We start from the raw sequence: 15,764 nt of genomic DNA on the forward strand, positions 1-15,764 counted from the left end.
GTACTTCATCGATCTGCCTGTTCTGCTCCCCACTCTGTCTCTGGTGAAGCCTCTCACCGCCCCTGAGCCTCTGACCTGTACCCCAGTTCTGTATGCACAAATAAATAAATCTTAAAAAAAAAAAAAGAGTCAGAAGGGAAGGGAACAAACTTTCATCAGCCACCTACTATGTTCCAGACACTATGTTAATTGCTATTCTATTGAATCTAATAATTTAACAAATACTTTGTTCACATCAGGTGCCAGAACAGGTGACACACAAAACAAAGCCCCTATGCTCATGGGGCTTCTGGGGGAGTGAAGCTGATGGACAATAAGCAAGTAAACGATTGTGTCAGATAGCGATCAAGAGTATGGGGGTGAGGGGGGGGGAGAGCCAGCTAAGCTGATACTGGCATTTTGGAAAGGTTGGTTAGGAAACAGTTCTCCAGAGGTGGCATTTGAGCAGGGAGGGGGCAAGGTTAAATCAGGATGAGCAAGTCTGACCTCAGAGCATGAACTTTAAGCACTAATATCAAGGCAAGAATGTACACAGGCATCTTTTGGACACTACCCCCTTCAGGGCTTAGAGGATACCCACTTAGAGGTGTGTGAACAGGAAGGAGGGAAGACACCACTGGGGGCACCTCTCAGCCCACCTACCAGCCACTCACCAGCTAGGCTTCCCCTCCAGATGTTTCTGGTAGATTCACGAGAGAGGTACTTACACAGAGCACATGGAGAACCACCGCGCCCTGTCTTCTGTCCTCGTTGGTGAAGATGTCATTTGGAAATTCATTCAAGGCTAAAGAGGGAGAAAGAAACCCAGCTCAGTACCAATGACAACATTTTCAGTGCTGGAGGTCTGGAAACATTTTTTTTTTTTTAATATGGAGTCCATGAGCTTGGATGAAAAAAAAAATACATCTTTATGTTCACATTCTCTAACTGGAATTTAGTGCTTCTTTCGAGTAAGAAGGTAGGCAATACAGCTGTGTTGGGAGCATCTGGGTCTGTATTTCCAGTAGACATTTGCATGCTGTGCTACGCTACGTTACACCTGCAGCTCCCACTCATCACCGTGTCATGAAGGTGGTTTTGAGAGCACCACTGTTCCTTAAAGTGTCAAGGAGGAAGCACACAAATTTACTATCACACAAATGATTTTTTAATCATTTGACAATTTCATTTCAACCTGAGAAGGTTCCTTTAGTCCTTACATATTTTACTGGACGCTCTGCAAACCCTTTATCTGAGCAGAGGTCTGCGTGCTTCCCTGGATTACCACGGGGTCCATGGCACTGAGTCATGCCTTCTGCTCCAAACTGCCCTCATTTTCTTCCTTTGCTTCCCCAGGGCACCTGTTCTGAGGTGGGGTCTTGGGTCACATTTGCTGCTGAACTGGAGTATCAACCACAGGCTGCTTGCCCTTCTCTCCCTGCCCCCAAATGTTCCATGATTTGAGTTGAAAGTTTATACATGAATGGTCCCAAGCTGGCCCTCTGTCTGCCCTCACTTTTTTATACTTTCATCTGTTCATGGTTCAGACAATCATGAGCTGAGCAGCTGCTGGGCCCCGGGCTTGTGCGAGTGGATGGGAAGCCAGTGGTGTGGCTGCGTGTTCCATACTCTCACCAGGCAGGACGCATGCCAGCCCCTGAACACACCTTACTTTCTCTCTCTCTTTATATCTTTGTTTATCTGCACAGATTGTACCATCAGCCTGTAATATGTCCTCATCCCCAACTGTGCGCCCTCTCTCTGCTTCATAAAATCCAATCAGCCTTCATGGCCTGGGCCTTTATGAGGCCACCTGTGGTCCCTCCAAGAGGAACCCTCTGCTCTCCTCTCGAGGACAGAAGGACACATTAGGCCAAGCGCTGCAGGCAGCTATGTACCAAGAATACCTCCTCTGCCCCAGCTTGATAGCTGTGCCAGTAGGGAGCTGCCTTTCCCTCTGAGCTCTGTGAGGTCTCCAACTCCTCTACAGGGGCACTCAGCAAAACCTTCACCAGTGAATGGGGAGGGTGTGTAAGATGAAACCTGCTTGCTTCTTGTTTTGTTTGGGGTTCCCCCAAAAAGACCCTCAGACAGGACTTGGAGATAGGTGGTTCATTTGAGAAGGGACTTCTGGACATACTGTGAATGAGGGAGGCCATGAAACCAGGGAGGGAGATGAATCAAAGATGGTGGTGTTGACGAGTAAACACGTGAGCACTCGATACTGTGCAAGACGTGCTCAGGATGGCAGCTCACTGGCCAGTGGGTTTGCCTGAGATCAGGTCTTTGGCTAGTCCTTGAACAGGCTCCACTTTCTATGTCCAGGGTGGCACTGGATAAAGATGCAGGGCAGGTTTTGGTCAGAGTCACAGGGTATTGGAGACCTAGTATATGGCTCAAGCACAAAACATGGCTCAGCTGTACATGGTAGCTAATGACATGCTTTTTCCAAGCTTCCACTATGAAAGAACATCTATGGATGTGAGGAGGTTCTGCATGTTTTTATGAGTAGAAAAGTGAGATAATCACTTGTACACGCATAATTGACATTGGCGTATATAAAAGGTCGTGGCTTGGAGGTAGCAGAAGGAGGCCCAGTGCCCAGGTGTAATGTTCAGGATAAACTGTTGCTGGGGTTTGCATTCTGGGTGCAGCATGGCAGGGCCAAATGATTAAGATCTTCACCAGACTTGGCTGCGTTGTAACATGTTCTTAATTAAGCACCAATTTCACATGTTGGAAGCTTCTCTGAGTCATTTGCTAAGGACATTACTAGCTGAACCAGGTCACAGAGAACATGACTCAGGAACATTCCTGTTACTGGAGGTACACAGAGGCAGCAGCTTCATTCTGGGGAGACTGAATGCTTATGCCTGATTTCGTCAACTTGTACTTATGCACGAGATACACAGCCTGCCGATATTCATGTTGCATTGCTCTGCTGTGGTTCTACAGCAGTTTGGTATAACTGTGTTTTATCTTCCCAAGCAAGGGGCCAGCCAGCCTGGGGTTAAGAAAGGGTCCTCAAGCGGGAATCTTGAAATGTGGGGCTCAATCCCAGCACTCCCACAGAGTGGCCTTTGGGGGCTGCCACTTCATCTCTCCAGGGCTCAATTTGCCTACTGGCCATCTGAAAAGTGGCCTGAGGTCCTCTTCCTCTTGACCCCTCTAGTCCACCCAGAGCACCCCATCACATCCAGTGGAAACCTAAGCAATATCAAGTGTGAAGAATGCTGAAGGGTGAAGCTGCCTTAGGAGGGAGCAGGTCAGCGCTGCCCAGATGCCCTGACAGGTCAAGAAAAAAGCTGTCAGCTCAGCTGAGTTTGCTTCCAGGATAACGAGACAGTCTCCACCTGCCAACAGAGACTCTGGGGCTGCAAGAACTAGTGGGGAATGGTGTTTCCAGAGAAGCCGCAGCTGCCCAAGGAGAGGGTGGTGGAGATGTTACAGGGCACCCCAGTGTGAACTGAGTCGCCTGTCTGTGGGGCCTCACCCGCACTCTTAAAATTCAGTTGTACTGCAGGCACACACAAAAGGGTCAATAATAGGTTTATTTACAAAAGGGGAAAAGAAAAGGAAACAACCCAGGGAAAGAGAGGGATACGAAGTAACTGGAATATCTTACCGGCTCCCCTGATTTGGAGCTCTGGTAACAAGCTAAACTGAAAGCCCCAAATCACATGGTCTGGAGAGCCATTTCTGGAGCAAGAGCCATTTCCCGAGCGAGAGAGCTTTGGACGAAATGGCTCCGTATTTATCCCCCAAAGTCCCAGAATGCGTGCTTAGCTCCGCCCTTGGGTCCTCGCAGCTCTCCCTAGTACTACTGGGAGTTGTAGTTTCTAATCACTGGAGTAGGGGGCAGAGTTGAGAAAGCTGAAGTAGGGGGTGGAGTCCACAAGACTGCAGAGTTCCATTAGGACATCCTTCCCCTTAACAGAGACAGGGTGGTGCATTGGACCAGGAGGCTCTGCTCAGAGCTGATGGCGGTGCAGACCCCACCCTGGCTATCCTCTGGATGTGCGTCCTCACAGCCAAATCCAAGAGAGCAAGGGCTGCGCATGGTCAAGGTGTGAATAAGAATGCACTCCTACCCTGGAATCCCATTGTCCTTGGGCTACTGGTGAGATTTTCACAGAGGGGAATTGGGTTCAGGTACCACCTCTGCCACTTCCTGCCTCTCATCTGTAGAGTGGGGAGTGGATGGCATCTTGCAAGGGCTGCTGTGAATCGTGCAGACAGAGTAGGGCTACTTCCCTCCATGCTTCCTGGGCTCAGATCCCTGTTCTTTATGTCTGTAACAGTGATGAGATGCTGGTCTGGCCAGGGGCCGACTCATTCCTTTCTGGCATTGGTGCTGAAATCCTATGACCAGCTCTTGCCTGCCTCGTGGTGACTTCTGTTTCTCCAGGACAGTGGTTAATCCAAGGGAACAGCATGAATGTCTGTGCCTCTAGGTAAGTGCTTCCCACATTCAGGCTGGGGCCACACAGCCCACGTGGCATTCTGGGGACAGCTACATATCTGCCTGAGGGTTCCTCCCCAAACACAGTCTAAATCCTCAAAGTCTGTTCCTCTCTTCCTCTCCTCCAGTTTTTTTTGTTGTTGTTGTTTTGTTGTTTTTTTTTGTTTTAGTACCTCTCGCCAGCCCCAGGGGCCAGCAGAGGCAAGCAGTGCTGTTCCCATAGAAACCACAGAGCCCTGAACGGAGAGGATTGCCCTTACCAAGGCAACAGCAATCAGCGCTCCTGCTTCTCTGTCCTGGCTGCTTTCCTGAGGCCTGAGTTTGATGAGTCTAAATGGAGGTTTGAAGGGGATGGAGAGTTTTTTATTTGGTTGAGAAAAAACTGCAGTGGGGACATTCATGACATCTTTAGATATACTAATTAATCACACATTGAGCGACTGGAGTAGTCTAAGGTGAAGATCATCACAGACCCCTGACAAAGCTGAGCCTGAGTGAAAGGTATCTGGGCTACTGCAACAACCAAGTCCTGGTCTGCTGTCTCCTCCCTGGCCTTTTCATGACTAAATACCTACTGCATCTCAACTGAGTGGCCACTTGAGGGTTGGGTTACCCAATCTGGGGTCTTGCCCAGCTCCTCTCCTGCAGTGATGAATGACTTCATGCTTCTGTTTTAGTCTTTTCTACCGGCCCCAGTGCTCCCTTCAAAAAGCTTGCTGGTACCTCTCCCCTGGATGCAAGTGGGGAAACCCTGTCTGCTTGGTGTGGTAATGTTCAGCTTCCTGGGGAATCTTCCTGCCCCATGGAAGAGTACCCAGCAAATGGTTTTCCAACCAAACTGCGCTCATTTATTTCCTGGATCACCTTGGACTCAACTGCATGGTGCCCCCAGAGGACAGGAGCCCTGTGAAGTCTTCCTCTATGGACGATCACCAGGCCAGTGTCCATGAAAGAAAATAATATAAATGTGAATGAACTCAGAGGTCTACCTCCCAGGAGATGATTTTTTTGCATAAATACAAGAGAGAATTATTGGTTGAGAAATGAAGTTAGCAGGGACAGTTCATTCAACTTGTCACGAAATAGGTTCTAACTCTGGCAGCTCTTTGAGTTGTTCACAAATATCCCATTCCCCCATGATCCAGAGACGTGGATCCTGGGTTCCCTTCAAGGTCAGGTGGGTTCAGAGAGTTGCTTTGACTGGTGAAATACCAGTAACATGACCTGTCTGGGCAGGCTTTATGAGCCAGTGGCCGATTCACCACCTTGCCTCTTCTTGTGGTGTCTAAACATCCATGGAAATATGTCAAGATGAATCTTCATCAACCTGGGTTCCTGTGTAACTGATGAACCTCACCCTTGGTATATATATTTTGTACATGTAACAGAACTAAAAGTTAACATTTTTATTCCTCTTAGTGACTGAATTTGGGGCTATTTGTACCCAGCATATCTGAGCCCACCCTGAAGAATGCAATGGCTAATATGGTTCTTGGCATTCTTATAGCATTTCACACATAAACCCTCATCTCACCACAACTCTTGGTTTCTTCTGTCTTATCCACTAGACAGAGGGAGGGCAATTGAGGTTGGAGGATACGTATTCTTCTCTATTTTCCCCATGCTTAGAAAACTGCCTGGCACAGAGTAGTTGCTTCATGAGTGTTTGCTGATCAAATGAAGTCATCTGTTCTAAGTGAAGACCTGAACAAAATTATCCACAAAAATAAACTGTATGACTTTAGATATATTCATCATTTCAAATCCCGTTGCGGCAGGAAAGTGATGAGGGACACAGTTGTTGTGGAGCAGGTTTACAAGGCAAGACTGCTACTTGAGCAGAAGTTCTTGTGCCATTTTTTGAAAACATACAGGCTAGTAAAAGCTGGTCATGCAACAATGGTATGAAGAATAGGATCCAGAGGGTAGGATAGGAATGGGGGACAAAGTTTTACAAGGGAAAGGGAAGGGGGCATTGTGACCAAGTATATGATGTTGTCCCAGGCAGAGTTATCCCAAGACCACCATGGAGGCAGTCACGTAATCAGGTCGACAGCAGACTAGGTGCCCCTGGGGCCCGCCTTGTGATATGAGGTATGCACCTGGGTAGTCAAGGAATTCTCTGCTGTAATTTGTGGATAGTAAATAGGTCACAGTTGCCCATGCCTGGCCAGCTCATAGGAACTTACAATATTCTACATACTTTGTCCCTGAAAAGGTTTTACAGACATTTCAGTCATCTTCTCTTATGCTAACTGAGGTCAAGCGAGCCACAGGGCATCAAGGGGGTACACAGTGTCCTCAGAACTGCAGCCTGCTATGAGCCTGTCTTTGAAATCTGTGCCTGGTCTTAAGGACAATGTTTCAGTAACAGTGGAGAATTTATTAGCAACTCAGTCATGTGCAAAAAGGACACACTGAGTCTTTACCATGTGCTAGTTATACTGTTGTCAATAATAGTTACAAGAAGATATCAGATACACAATCCTGACTATGGAGGAGTTAACCACTGAATGAACTGAATGAGGCAGGGAGTCCTCAGCTGTCTTTGAAATCAGCCCATCTTCATTACATACTATAAATATCGATTTATCACTTTTTTATTGCTTATATATAGTAGGCCACATAATTCCCAGCACACAGAGAAGTAAACTAAGGCTCACAGAAGGAAAGCAATCTGCACAACTTTCCATACATGCTATCGGGAAGCCCGAGAGCATAGCAGGGTCTGACTTCTAGCATATCCTGTAAGGACAGGGCAAACAGCCCTTTTATTCTGGACTCACCAAAGCACAAGTCCTTCTCTTTAAAAGTCAGAAAAAAGTTCTAGATTCAAAGGGTTGGCAGGCACATGAAAAAAAGATGATGAATATCCCTTGTGAAGGAGGATATAAACATAGGTCATAACAATCAGCAACCTCAACACAGGACAAACCAAACAGATTAACACCGATCAAACATACTCATGCCCAAAGAAAGGAGAATGAAAATAAGAACAGTTATGATGATGATTAACTTTGTTGCTATTTATGAGAAATACTGTACCAAGAATTGGGTAAATAGGAAACTGTAGCTCATTTTACTGTATCAAAAAATGGAGAGGGAGAAATACAAATAAGGGATGTCCCCCAAGACTTCAATGTCCAGCCCACTTTCCTGGGGATGTACCACTTTGATGCTCATCAACTCCCAGCACTTGCATCTCCTTGTGTGTGTGTGTAGGGGGGTGTTTCCAAAGCTGGGCAAGGTGGCCTGCCCAGATACCACAGGTGGACATGTTGCAGGATTAATATGGCATTTCCCCATAGAAGCCTGAACCACGTTCTGATGGAAGGTGGATAGATCTATCTATCTCCGCTCCCCACCACTTGGATGAGGTCATTCAGAGGCACGCTCTACCCTGTTCTCTAGAGTTCTCGGAGGGGGTGGGGGGATTAAGCTCTGTGACAAATGGCTTTATCACATTCCACTGATAGCCTGCCTCCCTTCCCTGTCTCATTTCCTAGCCCCTCTATCTGGGATCATCTCCTAAATAAACTTGTTCTTGAGTATGCCCCAGGGTGTACTTCTGGCAAGCCCATATTAAGACCAAGGAGGCCTAGGAATTTTGCACTTTTGTGCCCCTTCATTTCAACAAATAATATTTTTTCCAGCAGAGAACTCATTTATACTCAGGTGAATTTCTCCCCAAATATTGGCAGCAATCATTAATGCATTTACAGGGAAATGGTGCATTTTATATCTTTGAGACCAGCACAGGACTATCTCACTCCTGAATGCAGGATGGGAGACTGTCTTTAGCCCTTTTTCTTGGTGCTGAAGTTGATTCAACCAACACCTCTGAGAAACTCCTTGATTTGCACTTCAGAGCTCTTTTTTTCATGTCCACATTGGCAGGAGATTGTAAAACAATCATCCCACAAGTTCTCCTGGAAGGGAACAGACATTCTTTACAACTAAAGAACCCCAATCATTAGTTACATAGACTTTTGGCCTGGCAGGGCACTGACATGTAATTTGATGAACTGGAAACATATTTCTTTATCATTAATAGAAAATCATGGCATCAAGGCTGCTCAGGTCTCTGCGCCAGCAGCTACTGTAGAAAATTCAGCAATCCCATGAATAATGTAGTATTCCCAGGCCACAAACATGGCTGCAGCTAGAAGGAGACCTATTTGCATGGGCAAGAGCCTCCAGCTTGCATTTGTTGCTCTGTGGGATTACCATGGCTGTGTCAGTAATGAATTCTCATTAAAGGAAATGAAATATTTATAGTAAGTAGTCCTGTGGCATTCAGGACTTTATGCCCTTCTTGGACTGCTCTGTTCTTCAAACTGTCCCTTTGTGCCAACATCAAAGACAGAAGGTTTGGATGTCTGAGCTGAGGTCTGACTCCGATGCTGCCTCCCTCATGTTCTTGTGTCTGCTCATTGATCCAGAAAAATTCAGACCAATGAGCTCACACACACAGACCCCCACTGGACAGCTCCTTAGGAGGACACACAATGGTTAGAAGGAATGTCCACTCCTCCTCAGGGCCCCTGAGGAAGATGAGGCACTTGAAAATGTTTTTAGGGGAAAAATGCAATTAAATAATTCTCTTTGTAACTATATTGAAAGTTTTCATTTTTTTAAAGAAAAGATTAATTTATTTATCCATCTAGAACTAGGGTACAAGCCAGAGGTGCAGGGGTGGTAAAAGACTGCACCAGTGACAAAGTGGGGAGCAGAACAGGTAGATCCACGAAGTACACTGCTGAGGGGAGCAGTGGGTGGGTCAGGAGAGGTCTGTTGCACCCTGTGGATCACCTCCAGGCTGGGGATCAAACTTACACTGAAGTGGCTATGGCCAGCTTGCAGAGCCAACAGGGAGAGCTGAAAATTTTCACTTTTTATGAACTGTGTAGAGAAGGTAAAATGTGTGTGCTAAATGACTCAAGGCTTCAATAGCAGTGATTAAAAAAATGTTAACTCACAAAATTTCAGAGTTAGAAATAACCTTTAGTGTGCTATTTATTGGTCTGCAAGTGAATGGGCAATAACAGAAGTATCTGGTAAGAAACACAGTTAACTGTTTCCTTTGCTTCTCCTTTCAAAATATGCTCTTTTTCTTTCTCCATGTTGTTAGTCCATGACCATCAGTTTCAGGGACAGAAAATAGGCCTATCTTCTGTGTTCATCAGTGAGTGACTGACACTGAGTCTTGGATGGAGCAAAGTGTGGTAGAGCATTAAATCCAGTAGCAGTATCTTCTATGTTTATGGCAAGAAGAATGGGGAATATTTCTTATTTATACTGAAGCTCTGCAGGAAAGTCTTAAAATGAAAGGCACTCACTGCACCTGGAAAACTGTGATTCTTGCCATTGTTTCCTTTGATCTGCAAGTCTTTTAAAGTTCAATCTATTTAAGGGGTGGGGGGTGGGGGAATAAAAAGTCTTCCTATGTGATTCTACAAAGAGACCAAATCTGTTTTAAGTCAATGTATTAAATTCTTATTCACCAAGAAATTTTAGGTGAGGTATACTGAATGAAATATACTAAGTATTGAAATAACTATCTAAGAATATCCAGATCTGGTTATAGGATGAGTATTGACAGCTGACAAACAGAAGCTGTGCATACTCCTTACTTTAGTGCTGGCAACCATTGGCATCTCTTTCGGGAACAAGGAAGATGTTACCACAGGAAATAATTTTTGACTCTATGTTATCAAATATTAGATATCTTTTTACCACTTACCTAGATTTTGGGTCAAAGCACTCACGAATTTTCTCCTTACAAGTGAAGCTCTTTTAAGTGTTTATTTGAGCTCAAGGATTTTTTGTTGTTGCTGGGTCATTAAGTTTGTGCATCTAAAGTCTAGATCCCATATGTCATAGACCCATTTCTTGGAAAACATCTGTCACTGAATATGAAAATTAAGAAAAGAGTGTAATTAGCCCAAAACAAAACCTAATTCTTATATCCAATTTTCTCTATTTTCTTGGCTCATCACTGGAATGAAGGCACAAGTTAGGTCTGAATGAAACAGACTAGATGATTTTTGTTCCCATAATGTACTTTGGTTTCCAGCTAGCTTTTTAGGATATAGGTCAAAAGTAGGAAGCAATATCAAGGAAGATATCTTGAAGGCCATAGAGCTGTTTTATAATTAGCAGAGCAAGACTGATGATAGCGTGAAGCAAGCAAGATCAAAGCAAGGGAATTTAGATTTACTTGATAGGTACATAGGAAATTTTGCTTGTGTATTTGAGTTATGGATGATATATTGAGGGGGCTCTGGATACTACTATCTTTCTCTGGGAAGCACTGAGTTTTGTTCTGGCAGGAAGTTAAAGTACTGGAGTTAAATTACTGCAAGTTAAATTCTGGTTATCTCAGGTGGTGGTTTTAGACTAAATTAACAAAACAACTAAGCTAACAAAAGTCTATTTTGACTACATTCTTAAGTCTTGGAATGTGGTCCTTGTAGGATGTCACTGCAAAGTCTGAACTAATTACCAATTCTCTTGAACTATTGGGACTTGAACTCCGAACTGCCTACCCAATATTGGGTAGCTACTCAAATCTCATAAAGTATTTTTGCTGCTGCTTCTTCTGAGCTGTTTGGAATAATTCCCAAAACATACACAGGAGTCAGTCAAGAATTTGTGGGGAATTTATATAGATGCTTTATGGCTCCCCACCTGTGACAGCTTATTTTTGGGATGCTCTCAACTTTCAGGTGCTCTGGGATCGCCAAACTAATCTCTAGTGCTTTAGCCCAATAAGGCTACAGCTTTGTGATAGAGCTCTAACGCCCATGTACTGAATATACTGGGAGTTTCATCAGAAGCAAAGTCAACTGGTGTGGCTCTCACACAGTGTGGCGTCCTTCTTTTAAGGGTCATGTACCCTTGTATTCATGTACAAGTCTATGCTTGCTTTATTCACTTTCCAGAGCTAACAAACCATTGCTTTTCTTTATTTTGTCCAGAGTTTATAATTGTTCCCACAGAAGAATTAATCCAATACAGGCTACTCTACCATCACTAGAAGTCAAAAGTTCAGAATATATTCTAGATCATATACTGCAAAAAATCTACAGTAAACTAAACTCACATTCACAGTTCCCAAAACTTGCTACTAGCAAGACTTTGAATGACATTAAATCTTTCATAGAAATAGTGGCACATGAAGTAACTAGGTGTCTTGGTGATAAATAATGACCTGGGGAAAATGAGTCACTGGGATAGGCTGGTAAAATATGATATAAGGGCTAAAAGGTCATCTAATTTCATACTGATGTACATGGCTAAACTAGGGATTAGTCCTGTAGGAGATTACAGGAAGAGATGCTGCCACATTACAAAACCCTCAACTATACATACTATAAATACTTCAAGGTCAAGGCAATCCAAAGAAGCATCTGTGGCATTTCTCATATCTCTGACAGGTGATGCCCTAAGGCTCAGAGGCAAGAATGTGTATTTAGAGGTAAAATGATATGGAAACCAGTTACAGCCATGGGAGTGAAATCATGTTCCATTTTCTTTTGGCATCTGGAGTTTCTTTTACATGTTTCCCATAAGTGTCAGACTTTGACATTCCACATGCAGATGGCAAACTGAAATTCACAGCAATAGAAGGTAGGTGTTTAATAAATGCTTTTCAAGTCCAGGCAAATTTGTGAAGCTTTAGCAATAGTTAACAAAGGTAGGAGGCAAACAAAATTTCTGACTAAATCTGGCCACTACATAAAGCACATGAAAATATTAATGTATGATATTTTTTAAAGGAAGAAGAGGAGAATTCTGTGGAGTTCTTGAATTAGTTGAGGTCAAAATAATAAATAGCACAGCCTGTGCACAAAGTGAAGAGGAAAAGTTGATATGGAGGAGGGAAAGGTTTCACTTTGTTCTTGTATCAGAATTCCATCATGTTCCTCGTTATATGTCAGTAACTTTTTGGCTGCTCAGAACTTTGGATTGCCTATAACTGCTGGCTAGTTTGTCTTTAACTGTGCTTATAATTTATTGCAGGGTTGGTCTGAGTTGCAAACATATTGAAAGAAATCCCTTAGAGAGTTTAAAATGAGACCAAAAAAAAAAAAAAAAAAGAGGCAGCAACATAAATTTTGTGATGTCATAACCTTGTTCGTGACATCAGTGAGGCCAGATGCAAAGGTTCATATTTACTTCTTTCAATCAGGACAAATCTCGGGCCCAGTTAAGTAAAAGTGGGCCCTCCCTAGGCATCCACCACTGAAAGGCTTAGCATATGGTGGGCAGCTTACCTGGCATGCTGGAGAGTGAATCATGACATGGCTAGGGTAACATGACTTAGAAGATTTTCAAAAGCTGGGAAAGAAGATCATCATTACACTCTTTGATCTTTTCTCATAAACATTGATCAGGGTAGAGAGATACATACATTCATGTAGACTGATGGAGAAAATTTATTAAAACAGTTTTTAAATGACCCTTTCAGTGTTTGAGATACTATTTTTGGTAGGAGTGGGGCTTGCAAATAACACTATATACTACTGCTATCAATACTAATATACTACTATTACTACTAAGTAGAATTTTTTAAGTAGAATTTTTAACATTATTTCTCCTTTACAACATTACTCCATGTTTTAAGTTTCCTTGTATAGCTTAAATGGAAAGAGTTAGATGTTCAACTTAACTGCATAAAAATCTCCAATTCTCCAGATAGACAGGCAATTGGCAATATGAAGTTGGAGCAGTAAGCACTGGGGGTCCTGAATGTAGGAAACAAGTTCCAGCCTGGCTGGCTGTCAAGTGCCCACAGGTGGCAAGACTGGTGAGAACAGTGCTACCTTTCCCTGGGTCTAATACAAAAACAAATTGAGGGGATTATTTTCAGCGATTTCAGGTAAATAGTATTCTATGAGAATACAGGGTTTCTTTGAGAAAGATTTGAAGACCAAAGTGACTCTGATTTCTTTCTGATCACAGTTGCATTCTATAAGGATAGCAAGCTTTTCAGGGACACAGACATAGTTGTTTCTCCATGAATTTAACTCAATGATACATGGGCAAAGTTACTACTTCCACAAAGCTGGTCGAAATCTGGCAGAGGTTAACACAAAAATTTATGTTGCCTTTGAGGAGTTTATAACCCACCTGGAGAAGTCAGATTTAAGATCACAAACACATAAAGGGTAGCACAAGGCAGGCTATAGCCCAAAACATGTGTAACTATATGCATACACATTTATGTATGTGAGTGAACACACACATACATAATGCTGCATAATAGCCATCCCATTATTTAGTGGGGTCTAAGATAACCATAAAATTTTATCATGATAACTCACATTTCTGGGGATTTACTGGGCTCTGGTAGGTGCTCCTTACTCAGTCACTCACACCATTGTAAGACACACTGGTTGGAACTGGAAATGTGAATGCATACCCACTCACTTTCATGCTGATAGCTGGGCTGGGGAGACTCAAATATCCAGAAGCTGGAGGGGCTGGGGCTCCATGGTTTAACTCAAAGTAGTTTCTCCAGGTGGTCTTTTATGGGGCCTTTTCAGTATGAGGACTTCACTCATGAGTTGCCAGGCATGTGTTCCAAGAGTGAGAACTGGGAGAAAGCTGTATGACCTTTTATGACCTATCCTGAGAAGCTACTCAGAGCATCTGAACCTCTGAACCCTTCTGTTCCAGGGACTAGATCATATGGTCTCAAGAAAGTAGACTCTACCTCTTGATTTTTAGTGGAGGAGGGACAAGATTCTGAAAGAACAGCTGTCTTAGAATTGTTGTTGTACTATTTTGAAAGCTGCACCTGTCACTATTTACCTCTATCTGAGGTATTAACTATGTCTTGAAGTATTAACTATATCTATAACTCTGTCACTAATCCATAGATATTAACATGGATCAGATAGTATGTGGTGTGTGAGATCAGGAAGCAAAGTTTGAACAAGAACCAGAGCAGTTAGTGGGGGTGCATGGGGTGAATCAGACTAGAGGGGAGTGCTTAGTTAGCTTTATAAAGGGTGTTCCAGGTGGGGAGGAGGAAGATATAGAGGTGTACAGGTGGGAAGGAACAGGACTCGTTCTATGGACTAATGAGTTAGGTACTGTTCTTGTCAATGAGTTTATCCTTGACCAATAGCCAAGTTCTCTATTAGGGACAATTTAACTATCAGTATGCTTACAGATCACTATTTTCCTTGTGTGATCTTTCCCTAACCCTCATGGCAACTCCTGGGCTCTATGCTTTACAGAGGGGGAAACTGAGGCCTGATTTACAAATCAAGTGTGATGCTGGGCCAGGTGTTCTAAGTTAAGTGCCCTTTCTTTTAAACCACAGTAGCCTCTTCAAAATCAACATTAGTTGGGGTTTAATTCAGCAGGCTCAGCAAGATCAAGCCATGTTTATGCAAATCCTAACTTTGTTTTTTTTCCAAAAGAAAAGACTTCACCCAGAATCTAAAAGAGCATGTAGAATTGCATTAAATTTCATGGTACATTAGGACCCAGAATGGGACCCAAGACTAAAATTGGCCAGTTTTCTTGATTAGCCCTCTACTAAGCCTCGGGCTAGAGAAACATAAGCCCTGAGTGGCGGAGTCTGGAATTCTGCTCTCACTAAGGGCCTTTGCGGTGAGGATCCTTTCTCATCCAGGGCTTCCAAGTCAGATGAAATGGTTTCCTAGCTCCTACCCAAAAAAGGGACTGATTTGGAGTCCTTGCCTTATTGAAGTGTTGGAAATACCTCCTTGCAACTTGACATTTTCAAAGGCTGAGAATGTACTAGGAGTTGATTTAGATTCTCCTGTTCCCTGAGATCTATCTTACTGAAAAACGCAAGTCAGCAGTTTTTCTGGTAACTTTGTGCCTCCAGAGTGCAATTATATCACTTGTACATATTGCTGGCACCCTGATAACTCTGTGTGTCGGGACTCACAAAGTTAAGATGGAAGGAGCAGGCTTCAGGTGCAGGTACTGCCCCTGCAAACTCTTCCGAAAGTTGCTAGGAGGGAATTGAACAGCCACTGTCAATGCTCTGCCCATTCCCTGCAGGCCCCCTCTGCCATTGTCTTCATAACAGCTCCCAGGTGGTCTCACATCCAATATGCGAACAAAAGTGCCATGTAAAGGCCTCAGTCAGACACTGTGTCTTGCTCCTTCCTTCTCCTGCCTAGTCCCATTCACTCTCATGCCATTTTTCCAGAGAGCTCTTTCAAAATCACTTTCACATGGATGTTCACGCCAGGCTCAGCTTCTGGGAACCCAGACTAACCCAGGAACCACACAAACCCTGCTCCTTCCACAAACATTCCCTTGATCATCCCAA

At 43.7% G+C, this 15,764-nt stretch overlaps 1 protein-coding gene across 1 annotated transcript in view; it reads right to left on the minus strand.

The window, feature by feature from the left end:
• Nucleotides 1-15,764, minus strand: part of SLC24A3 (solute carrier family 24 (sodium/potassium/calcium exchanger), member 3) — a 457,509-nt gene that overhangs the window by 193,558 nt on the left and 248,187 nt on the right. The window contains exon 3 of the mRNA XM_004687143.2: nucleotides 708-784. Coding sequence (XP_004687200.2) covers nucleotides 708-784 — 77 coding nt within the window. The remainder of the gene's footprint in view (nucleotides 1-707; nucleotides 785-15,764) is intronic.

This window comes from Condylura cristata, unplaced genomic scaffold (genome assembly GCF_000260355.1).
Source record: "Condylura cristata isolate star-nosed mole 26May11 unplaced genomic scaffold, ConCri1.0 scaffold00022, whole genome shotgun sequence".
Taxonomy (NCBI): Eukaryota; Metazoa; Chordata; class Mammalia; order Eulipotyphla; family Talpidae; genus Condylura; species Condylura cristata.